At 37.5% G+C, this 12,406-nt stretch overlaps 1 protein-coding gene across 1 annotated transcript; it reads right to left on the reverse strand.

Annotated features, from left to right (window-relative positions):
* Positions 1 to 351: 351 nt before the first annotated feature.
* Positions 352 to 12,302, reverse strand: ttc12 (tetratricopeptide repeat domain 12). Its single transcript, XM_039670863.2, has 21 exons — positions 12,182 to 12,302; positions 11,826 to 11,989; positions 11,561 to 11,591; positions 11,252 to 11,329; positions 11,028 to 11,149; positions 10,848 to 10,907; positions 9,880 to 9,951; positions 9,685 to 9,745; positions 9,095 to 9,283; positions 7,703 to 7,772; positions 7,355 to 7,443; positions 6,845 to 7,013; positions 6,094 to 6,183; positions 5,365 to 5,428; positions 3,892 to 4,023; positions 3,551 to 3,643; positions 3,292 to 3,360; positions 2,583 to 2,684; positions 1,975 to 2,074; positions 1,645 to 1,870; positions 352 to 821 (listed from the first exon to the last, which is right to left on the reverse strand). The coding sequence occupies exons 1-21, from the start codon at positions 12,237 to 12,239 to the stop codon at positions 752 to 754; spliced, it is 2,109 nt and encodes a 702-aa protein (XP_039526797.2). The 5' UTR covers positions 12,240 to 12,302; the 3' UTR covers positions 352 to 751.
* Between the last annotated feature and the right edge of the window lie 104 nt (positions 12,303 to 12,406).

The following is a 12,406-nucleotide window of genomic DNA, read 5'->3' on the forward strand; positions in this document are numbered from 1 at the left end:
AACCATTTAGTTTGAAGTCAGTTGTCATCAACGTTGACTTCTTTTGTGTTCCACAAGATTTAGAACAACATGAGGATTAAATGATGAAAAAGCAATGAAAAAATAGCTTACAGCACATACACCATCTGAAACAAAATATACTCTGGGACAAACCTTAAGTGTCAAAGTTTCATTTTTCACAGTCTGTTTGTCAAATCCTGTTCCAAACCCTGGATTACACGGTCAGGCTCATTTCTGCTAAACCTATTTGAATTGTGACAATTTAACTTTTTTCTCAGTACATCATCAAATGCTTTCTAAAGCTATCAAGTCTGCAAAGATGAGCCGGCATTAACCATAATAATCTTCAAATGCAGTTTTATTAATCTTTTTATTCAACACATGAAAGCTAGCATTAATCCATTTATCAACAAACAGGGAACAAAATGTAATCAAGCCAACACACTTCCCAAGTAAGCCATTTGGGATGAAAGGATATTGAAACGTTTCGAATATCGTCCCGGGGCAACATGTCCTCTACAACAGCAGATAACAGAATCACATGTCAATGCGAATTCTCTCTAATTAAAATGAACACAAGAAACAGCTGTATAATCAAGAAAGGCCTTAAGGCATGACAGTAATTTGTGGCCTCACTTAAGATGAGCCAAAGGACCAAAGGACAGCATTCATCTGTATGTGTGTGTGTGCGTTTGCATGTGTGTCCTGAGTTATGGGGTCAATTATTGAGGAACCGAATGTGGGTAGTGGCTCACGTGATCAATCTCGCACAGGAATGAAGGATTTCTAAACCATGACGCTCCCTGAGTTCGTTCATGTGCCTGAAAAAAAAAAATCAAAACAGCTTTATCAAACCAACAGAATTAGTTTTTTTTTTTCTCATTTTGACCACACAATGTATTCTGAACAACCAAACAAGCTATATGAAGTGCAAAGAAGAATTAAAACATCAGCCAGTTTGCTCTGCATGTAAAGTAGGTTCATCGGTTATGTTTAGTATTTTTGGCAGTGTCTGTACCCTCCACTGTTTCTGTCTAGAATGTCTTTTTTAGGCTGCACTCTGATCTCAAAGGTTTGAAGTCTCACTGTAAAGACTTGTGCTCGGGGCAGCATTACCTCTGAGAAGTTGAAAGCTCATCAAAGTTGAATGCCATAAGATTCTGACTCCTCTTTGGAGGACAGTCCTTGTTAGATGCTGGCTGTGAGAATAAGACGCCTCAAAAACACTTAACTAACAGAGCTACTTTTCTCGGGTGTGAGCCTATGAACCCTTCATAAATTAAAGATGAAGGGAAAAAACTCGATAGTTCTTTAAGTCAATAAAAGTATAAAGGTCGGTGCAATCGGTAAATATCCAAAAGAAACTCTCTCTCTCTCCCATCTGTAAAAGTGCTTGTTAACAGCCGTAAAATGAGACTAGAATATAAACAAATGTCAAATACAACAAACAAACATGTTTATATCTGAATCAGTTTATGCCCTGTGGAATTTTTAATTCATTATTCATTCAGAAAGTTCATCATCTTGTTAAGGTCGATTATGAAGAGGCATTTTCTTTTCACCTTGATGTATCAAGAACATCAGCATGAATGTTAATCAATATAATGCATCTGACCGCAAAAGTCAAGTCAGACTTAATTATACCTGGGCTCTATTTTGCACAGCTTCCCAAGGGTGATGGCTGCGTTTTGCCGAACGGCTGCTCTTTTGGCATCACCAGCGGTGTGGCGTAGCAGCAACGGCACGCAGTCTGTACCCAGGAGACCACTGGCTGCTCCATCCACTTCTAAGCAATGCCCCATACACAAAGCTGCGTTCCCCACCACCAACTCGTCAATGCCGCCCAGGAGTTTTCTCAAAGTGTGCAGTCCTGAATGAATAAATGTTTGTAGCACACAAAGTCACCGTAAGGCCATAGAGCTTAAGACATCTTATTGAATCCAATCCTCTGCCTCCCTGGCCCTTAGTACTCACGTTTGTCAAGCTTAACCAGCTCCTCACAAGCCTGTGGGATTGAGGCAGTACAGACTGTCAGGGCTTTAATGGAGTATCTGGAGCTCATCTCTCCTCCAACCTGACCGGACACACACACAAGCGAGTTTCATTTAAATCTCTACAATTGCCACGGCAAATGTAAAAAAAAAAAAAAAGCTGGTCACCAGAATACAAAAATGTGTAATGGAGGCAGCCCGCAAAGTTAAACTCTGTATTAAGTTAACCCTGTAAAGCCTGCTATTTTAAAATATTTTTTAAAATAAACAATTACTATTAAAATATGCATTATATTTAGGTTTTGTTCTTTCGTTATGTTCTTTGAAACATTTATATTGATCAAATTTTAAACAGGAAACTTTTTTATTTTGCTTTGTGGTTATTAAAAACTGTTTCAATGTGAGCAAAACTAATTATTTTAATTCAGTTTGGGTAATTTTGGAAATTTGGCTTTTCTGTAATGATTTACATTGCCAATTAAATGCAAGGGGCATAACCTCTACCCTCTCCAATATATTGTGTCCAATTTAATTTGAGTTTATTGCCTTACAGACTCTATATCAACTACTAAAACCTGATATAGGCTCCACCTTCAGAATCTTCAGCAGTTTCTTCACTATTCCCTTCCGCACAACTTCCTGAGTGGCATCAGAAGACATCGGGAGGAGAACGCTCAGCAAACCTGCAGCTCTCTGAAGCCGAAGACAAAACAATATGTTTAATACCAGACCTCCCGTCATTATGGCAGATGGGACATTTCAACAGGATAAGGCTGTACTGCGATGTATTTCAAGGTGGCTAGTCAAAAATGCAGATCAAGCTGTATCACAGCAGTAAAACTCAGTCAAATCCATAATAAACCCTTTCACCTTAAATGTACTCAGAGAAACAGCCTGACTGGAGAGATATGAAGCGCTAAGGCAGCAAAACCCAAGCAAACAACCTGGAACCTGATTTACATAGTCAGAAAAAATAGTCCCCAATAGGGCCTGGGGCTTCAACAGTAATCACTATGTAAATGCTTCCGTGAATGCAAAATCCTTCTCTTGGGGATGTTGGTCATCTAAGGACATCCATATATTTAAACTTTCATTTTTGATCTTGTAAAAGCCATGTGTGTAAGTCTAGAGATCCTCTAGAGATGTGAATGCACAGGGTTCCACAACCCCCCACATCCTGCAGGATGAACATTTTAATAATTAAAGAGCAGAAATCTCCAGTTCAAACGTTCTGGCGGCTCCCATCATCAGAGGGTGGGTTGAGGCACGCTTTGGCCCTGGTAAAACGAATTCAACTCACTGTGATGATGCCTCCAGAGGAATCGCTCAGCAGGTCCAAGCACCTGCTGCTGGCCAGAACAGCGTACTCCTGTGTGTTAAAAGAGAGCCAAAAAGCATTCTCTCCAATTTTCCATTGCTGTTTCAGATATGATTGCAACATATGGAGAGAAAAGGCACTGGAAGAACATTCAGCCTAGCCAAGGCCCTTTGGCTACAAAAATGCTTGATGTTGGATGAGGCCTGGCCAAAAGCCCAGAATATTAAACTTCCTGCTTTACCTGGACAACTTGAGAGGGATTTGAGGCTAAGTTGATCATCAAACCCAGGAGGGGATAGAGGACACTTCTACATTCACAGGCGACGCACCGCTCCTGCAACCAAAACAGAGCTTTATCTTGACAGTGCCGGAAATTAAATTCATGTCCTTTTCTCAGTTTTAGCGTCTGTGGGAAATAGCGGTTTCACACCTCATGTAGCAAGATAGCAAAAGGAGCTTAAAAAACAAACCCTTGGAATCAAAATTCCCAGTGCAAGACATCATACATAATTCAGCAATGTTCAAGGACGGAGTATATGGGAGCTTGGTCGTGATGTAAAGGGTTATCGTCTCCAAGATTACCATTGCTTGAAGAGAGCATCTCCAAAATTCTTTACGTCCTGCCAGATTTTTATTGATGACATTATCCAGAGCCATGGTCCCGATCACAGAAATCACAGAAGCCAGGATGTTGTAGTCAACTGTCATATTTGACTACATTGGAAAAACAGCATTAGCCAAATTTTGGACAATTTTAACTTTTTTTTTGGAAAAAAATATGAAATGTTTCTTGGTGAAATCAGCATATTCAAATTAGGAAAGAAGACAGTTTGATAACATTTTAGTTTAGGGTCACATTCTCACTATTGACTAGTTGCTTATTAGCATGCATATGACTTATACTTAGTACTTATAAAGCACATATTAATGCCTTATTCTGCATGACCATATTCTACATCCCTTAATCCTTCCCAACAACTTAACGACTACCTTACTAATTGTTATTAAGCAGTAATTATGAGTTTATTGAGGAACTGGACCCTAAACTAAAGTGGGATTGAAAGGTTTTCAGTATAACAGGATAAGTATTATAAAGTACCTTTATAATAAGAAACAGCTCTCACCATACTAGTATTTAGGGTTGGGTATCGAGAATCGAGTATCGATTGGAACCGAGACTAACTTTTCGTTTTTCCCGGAATCGTTCAAAAGTAAAAATTTCGATTCCTAGTTTTGATATTCACAGTCCACCGAGCGGAAGAAGAAACCGCTGAACAACACCAACGAAGAAGCGTCTACCAGAAGTGTTGGCATAACCACGCGAGTCGAACATGAGTAGCTTACGTCAATGATCCAAAGTGTGGCTTCACTTTTCTAAAAATAACGAAATCTCGGCAAAAATGCAAAATTTGTGACAAAAGGAGTATTTTTACAGAAGGAGTATTTCCTTCAGAAAGGATTATTTCCTTCAGAAAGGCCGTTGGTTAGCAAGGTTAGCTAAACTTTTTTGACCCTGCCTCTTAAAAGAATCGCAATCGAGAATCGTTAGGAACCGGAATCGAAACAAGGAATCGGAATCGGAATCAGAATCGTTCAAATTCAAACGATACCCAACCCTACTAGTATTCATATGATAATTACTAATACTAATCATTTCAGTAATTGGATGTCTACATGGACAGTAATCTATGTTGTATGAAGCATATTTGCATGCTGTAGTATGGTAAAATAACTTTGTACAGCTTAAAGCAAAACTAAATACAGTCCTTAGCATGTGGAGTCAACCTTCAGGAAAAGGGTTTTGGATGGCATAATACAGAGTCAGACGGAAGACATTTCAATGCTAAGATGCATAAAGAGTATTTGAATTTTTAATTATGTGACTATTTGTTATAACAAGTCCTACAAGGTAATATAGTCATATGTCTTAAGTTGAAAAGCCAGCAATCTCCAATCCAGTGCCAAAATGTCTGATAAATCAGGCAATAAAGCATTAAAATATAATATTATGATTATTAAGAGGATGATTATACATGATGTTTCATAATACATTACCAGCAGATGTTCAAGAGGAAGGGCAAAAACAGCTGTGAAGATCTCCCTTGACTGAATCTTAAATCTGAAAAAGATAAACAACAAAAACAGCAAAAAAGAAATTAGAAAATAACGATATTAGCTACTTAACTAGGATAAAGCTTAACTGACTAAAGATAACCCTCTTGTTGTAATGTGCAAAGAGCAATGGAGGCAAAAAGATAAAAAATGCGTTATAATGTGGTGGGCACTGATCCAAGCAGATCTATGGTTTCACGTACAACACGAGACAAGACCAATATGGCTAATCACCCTTATCTCGAAACGAGAGAGCGGCTTGAATTCACTGAACACTTTTCATTGACTATCTATCAAACCGTTCTCATTTCCTTTTGTGCATGAAGTGTCTGCTTAATTCCATCTCCTGGTCACTGGGAACACCTTTCTCTATCTGTAAGGTGGTGAATGACTAGAAACGTCACTCTCTCGCAGAGATAAATGGAGGCATTCGTGAATGTGATGGATTGTTTTGTCTTAAATGTGTTCACTTTGCGTTCTCAAGAGACCTGGGCTGTTGAGCTGAATGAATTTGAATGCGCCTCGATTTAATACGTGCAAGCGACTATGATGTATGGGAATCTGCTAGACTCTCAGGTGGGTTGTGCCCAAGATTTTGTAAAAAAGAATCAGTTTGGCTGTTTCCCTCACAGGCATTCATATGGCGAGGGCGACTATATTGATTGTGCATACTTATTTTCTGCAGCCAAGTCCTCCAGAACTGTCAGCGCCGTCACGGAGCTCGTATCGCGGCAAACGCAGCTCACCAGGTTCTCAGCCGTTCTACAGGAGACAGACCACATCCGTTATGGGCTCATTAAAAGCCGAAAGTACTTTAATAAAATATGCTATAACAGTAGGAGGCATTTTGCATGCTAGCTAATGAGATGAATCACAGATAGTGTAGCAACACACCATCTCCTGCTCTGGTTTGTTGAAAAAACTGGGATGAAATTGACATCAAAGTGGATTAAAATAATTAGTAAAAGCAATACATTTATGTATTTTAAACATATAATATGCACTTTTTGATATGATGAATTAATTATGCTGTTTAAATTTTCAATTAAGTGACACAAACAATTATTCTTCTCACAGAAGATAAGAAAAAAGCTTTACTTTTAAGGGATTAAAAATGTATCAGTATAAACATGGTGTCTTTAAACTAGCACCAAAATGCTCAGTAATTAATGATGTGATTTATTACTTATTAATTATGATCTCCGAGAATGTATTTTAATCTTTACATCCGATCTGAAACCATCACAGTATTTCTCAGCAGTGTGGCACGCCAATCCATTTCGTTTCACGTAATTAGTCCTGTCAAAATGGCTCATTTGACCTCATACGTGTTATGTTGTAAGTAATTAATTATTGCCACATCATTTTGTAGACTGCAATGCAATACATTCAATATGACACCAAAAATACTGAACGTACGTACTGGCATAAATCAAGGTTGTCGATGAGCACGTCCCTTCCGTGCCGAGTTTGTGAGTACAAGCTGAGCAATTCCAGGCTTTCCCTCTGTATTTCACATTCCGGTGATCCCAACATCTGGACTATGTGTTGTCTAGTAACGGGACACTCCATCAACAGCTGTTGGTTCTGCTCTGGGAGGAGCACATGAATGGAGAGGGTTTAATAAAGACAAATGCAAATTTAAATGACCAGTTAATGAGATTACCACTGAATGGGCACAAAGTATTTACTAAAGAGACTTTTAATGTGGGAGGCAATAACAATTTCACTGCTAGCAGGCAAGAACAGGATAAATTGATATTGACTTGAATTCAGACATTTCACGAATCCTCATTACTAGTACCAAGTGGTGTCAATACATTTTCCATTTTCCAGAGAGAGACCATTTAAAAGGATAAAAAAGGAATGTGCAAATGGGATTGCTATTTTTTCCCTCAGCAATAGCACCTTTCATTTTCTAGGCGTATCTTACCATTTCCACTGCATACTGTCCTCCATAGTTTGACTACGGACATGCATAGATCCACAGCATATGGATCTTTTGAATTCTGTGAGAGGCAGCTAAAAACAGAAAGGGAAAAACTGTAATGCAGTAAACACACTTCAGTCACGCACTGTAGACCAAATGGAGTTAGAGAGATTGTTCACCCAAAAAATGGATGTCCTGTTTCATTGTAAATGCATGGAAAAGAACGCCACACAAAAAAAAATTCATTGAAATACATCTTCTAGACTCTAGAGAGCTTTACACAGCTATTTTCATATGTTTAAAGTACATTCTGACCACAAACTGTCAGGTTCACTTCTTTAGCAACCTTACCTTCTTACAATGTTATTGCCATTAATGATAATGAAGCCATTGTTTAATCTGAATAATGTCTGCCCAGTACCTGTGAGGGATACCAGATAAGGTCAGTGTTAGTAGGTGTGTAGTGAGAGCCATTTATCAACACTAAATCACAGTAGTCAGCCCCAGACACACAATATGCTCCGTTCAAGGGCAAAAGAGCGAAGTAGGAGAATAAACAAAAAGCTCATCAAGAATAAGAGAGCACTGCCTTATCTACACAAAAGCAGTGTTCATTCTGGGGAAATACTAGAAATTAGTTCACAAAGACCCATTCAGGTATGTCATCTGAACAAAACATTGGCGCAAAGCTTTCAAACTTGGAGAACTTTCAAGATTATGCTTCACATTGTGCAGGCCCATGATATTTTACCATGCGGAATACTTCTGACACTTTAAAAAGCTTTAAATAGAGTATTTCTGTTGGAAAGGACTGGGAAGTAGGAAGTTTGATTTAAACATGCATGCAGTCCTGAAAAAAATGTATTATGGTTTCCACAAAAAAATGAAGCAGCACAACTCTTTTGAATATTGATAAAAATAAAAAAAAAAATATTACTTGAGCACCAAATCAGCATTAGAATGATTTCTGAAGGATTATGTGAGACATAATCCTTCAGAAAATTCAGTTTTGCCATCACAGGAATAAATTATCTTTTAAAATTCAAATAGAAAACAGTGTAATAATTCACAAACTGCACTTTTTCTGCATTTTTGATCAAATATATGCAGCTTTGGTGAGCATAAGAGACTTCTTTCAAAAAATAATAATTTTTTAAATCTCTTCAAGAATCAACTACATAATCAAGGTAATAAATTTTTCGGAGGGGGGAGGGGGTATATATCGATATATTCACATCAATATTTTATTCTTTTGTGAGGTGTGATAAGTAGCCCTGGTTTCAGTGTACTTTGTCACAATCTAAATATATGATCTGTGCAGTGCTATATTGACAAAAAATCAGAACCGAGCAGACAAAACTGGCAGGTAATTCACACGTTCACAAATAAAGTGTAAAAAGCTTGCACATGTGCTTGTGATTGGACTGTGTCTGTCCTCTGTGGCTGATCATGAGGATTAGTTTCCTCATCATGAACTGCAAATGAACTGCAGAGCAGAATCAATGAGCCCTCCGCACAAAATTCCTCACTACTCTCCTCTCAATATCGATCCCGAGTGCAAGAAATATCGCCCTGGTTGCTGGAACAACACAGGGCACACCGAAGGCATATTTCAGACAAATCAGAGGTTCAACAATGCCATAAAAATGTGTTTGTCCAACTAAAAAACTGCTGGAGTTTAGTGATGAGAAACAACAGCAGCTTCAAATAAAAAAGGAATCTGAATTAATCATGTGAACTTACAATCTTTAATAGCTTGTGAGAGCAGCTCCAATCCACCACAGTAGTAAAGATGGATTTCATTGGGTCTGTCGAGTTTCTTCAGCAGTTCTGCTACTGCCATGGCCTGTCCTGTTCCCGCTTGTAACTCTTCCCAAGCCGCCTTTTCCTGGAGAGCCACCTTCTTTTCCAAATCCACTTGTCTCAGATAAGCTATTTCAATGTAATGTATTGTGACTGCTCCAAGAACATATGTCTTTTTTTGCTAATTCATGTGGAAATACTCTATTAAAATGCATAGAATGGAAATCCATAATGCCATTACTCCTCTGGAAAAGTTCAAAATGAATGTAAATGAGCAAACTAATGTTCTAAAAACTGCAGGTGTAAGCATGTGACGCTTTCTACAAGAAAGACAGACTTGTGTATAAACTACAAATGAACACAGTTTATTCTGGTACTGCTGAGAGATGCTTGACAGAAACAACATATTCAGGCAGGTGCTAAAAACTAATAACAACGGTAATCTGACTTCTGCTGCTAAAGTTTGGATCTAAAGTCCAAAATATTGACTTTGCCTTGCCTCAGATCTTCATAGCATTCTTTAATCATACCTTTGACCATAGTCTCCCGCTGTGGCTCTATCTCCAAAATTTTTTGATAGCAAATCCTGGACTGAGAGTGAAGCAATAATAAAAAAAAAAAACAGGTGTCAAATAAGGTGAGGAAATGAAATATAAGTGTATTCCATATATAAGTGTAATATTAGGCTTGAAAGAACAGAAAGACTTCTATTGAACAATACATACCTGTGGGAAATCCTTGAGTGCTAGGTGAGATTTCCCCATGTGTATGTATGCTTTGATACACTTATTATTGCACTGTAAATGAAATTTTTAAATTTTAATTAGCCACTTGAAAACAATAGAAGATGCATTGAAGTAATAGAGTTAGTAATGTCACATTTCTGTCCTAGACTATTATTTTATCAAAAAATAATGAAATACAAATTTATAGGTGAAAACACTGTTCTACAACACTGTTCAATAATGAACATGTTTTCCATTTCTTATAATTAAAACTCATTTTGATATCTTTTAGGGGGTATCAAAAATCATGAAATATGTGAAAGAAAACCTTAATTAATTAACCTTATTATTTCTTAGGAAAAAAGAGGGAAAAAACATATAAAACAAAAAAATAATAAAGTGACTCCTGTAGATCTTCATTACTGCGTGACAAGATGCGACCCTCTGAAAAGCTAAAAAAGATAGTGCTGTTAAATCGATTAATTGCGATTAATCACATCTAACATAAATGTGTGTGTGTGTGCATATATATATATATATATATATATATATATATATATATATGTGCGTGTGTGTGTGTGTATACACATGCAGTTTTATATTTATAAACTTTTAATTAATTGATCAAACATCACAATTAATTGATTAACCGCAATTAATTGACTTGATGCCACTACTTTTTAATAATTATATGATAAAGATTTGTGCACACACTTTAGAATAAGAATCTATAGCTAGTTCATGCTTAACTTTCTAAAAGTTTTCCAAAAGCAAAGACTATTCGGCACAGCCCAGAAAGAACTTCAACCCAATTTTTAATGCTGAACAACTATCCAGTTCAACACAAACCCACTCTTTGGAGCCTGCAGTTTCACACCAGACAAGGTAGAATGAAAAACTCCCCGGTTCAGCTGACACTGAAAAATGAGGGGTCATTTTTCTGACCTCTTTCCAACTGATTTACTCACCCTCAGAGCCCACTCACAGTCACTTATGGCCTCCTTATATCTCTTCAACTTGATAAAGGCCTACATAATACATGAATGTGAGACAGTAAAGTCACAAGAGGAGAAGTCTCACGGGAATATCAGTTATGATACGGCTCATCTGATTATTGTAGAAGAACTTGTTCTGAAGTGTAGAAGTACCTGAGCCCTGTTTGTATAGAGAGCCTGCATGTCACGCAGCTGCTCCAAGCCTTCGGTATACAATTTGACAGCCGTTTCGTAGTCACCTTGAGTGAAAGCCTCATTCCCCTGCTCCTTTAACGCTGCGGGTCAAACGAGGACAAAGGAAATCTCGACGTTGCAAACTGACAGTGCAAAATAGCCCAAAAAGTGTACATTTCGCTCTCAGGCTTCAGTATACACACCGTTGGCTTTTTCCTCTCTCATCTTTCTTCCATGACGTCGCTCTTCGGCATCTTTCTCTAATGTCCTCAAGAAATTCTCTGATGAATCGAAGGGTACAACAAATCCGTTGCAAGATTTATAATAAAAAAACAAGAAGTGAAGATGAAGGTTAGAAAGTTTGTATTGATTTATGAATCATTTACAAGACTTCAAGGGCAGACATTCAAGTTTTATACCTGAAACCAAATTATTCAACAGAGACCAAGAAGTCTTGTCAACTGCTGAACACAGAACGGATAAAAGACTCAAATACACAAACCTAGGCCTACCTGGATTTTGATTTGATCCATTCTGGATGTTCTGAAAAGAAGGGGAGAAGTAGTAACTCTAAGTTAGTTTTGAAGAAACATGTTTTCTTCCATGTTTTTTTTTTTTTTCCAAGAGGCATGCTTTTTTTTCTCCCCCAAATATTACGTATGAATACAAAGCATGAAAGTCAATTATTATTCCCGAGTCTGTAACATGTATTGAAAATGCATTAATGTTTTTATTCACTTGTTGAGTTACATTTTTAATACAGAATGAATACTGTACCTGGGGCAAATTTTCAGATGAGGGATGTTTGTTAATAACCGTCTTATTGATTGTGGTTTTACATTGTTCCACCTCCTCCAAAGATGAAATAAATTGATCCACCTTCGCAAATGTTTTCTCTTGACACGAGATATCATTGGACTTTAACTCTTTTACCAACTCATCTGCAATCAGGTATCAACAAAATTCAATAAAATAAAATAAAAATCGAATTACATTTATTTCAAGTTATGTTAATTCCACATTTACTGAAAGAGTCCCGTCCCGTCTACACTGACTTAACATTCCGTTATAACGGAAGAGTCACGTCGCGATCTATCATCAATGAAGATGGGTTGTAAACAAACAGCACTTACCTATCTGGTCAACATTCCTCAAAAACCGTTCGATATCGTCGCTATCAGGCAAAGCCATGCTTCGAAACGAGTTCACAAAACAAAAGGAGTTTACTAAAGAGAAGTGAGGCAGTTTTGTTTACGGAAGTGTATCCGTAAGCATAGCAACAGAGCAGCCATGTGCAAATGAATAGTTTGCTCTTGCTGGACATTACGCGGTCAAAAGATATGGTACAATCTTATAGC

The sequence above is a fragment of the Pimephales promelas genome, chromosome 16 (genome assembly GCF_988280905.1).
Source record: "Pimephales promelas chromosome 16, fPimPro1.hap1.1, whole genome shotgun sequence".
NCBI classification, from domain to species: domain Eukaryota; kingdom Metazoa; phylum Chordata; class Actinopteri; order Cypriniformes; family Leuciscidae; genus Pimephales; species Pimephales promelas.

Excerpts from the sequence above, each read along its gene's own strand:
- ttc12 (XM_039670863.2), bottom strand. The coding sequence starts at position 12,239 with ATGGCTTTGCCTGATAGCGACGATATCGAACGGTTTTTGAGGAATGTT. Across the intron at positions 11,150-11,251 it reads GAGAGAGGAAAAAGCCAACG|CGTTAAAGGAGCAGGGGAAT; the intron begins GTGTGTATACTG and ends TTTGACCCGCAG. Across the intron at positions 1,871-1,974 it reads GCTGGTTAAGCTTGACAAAC|GACTGCACACTTTGAGAAAA; the intron begins GTGAGTACTAAG and ends TTATTCATTCAG.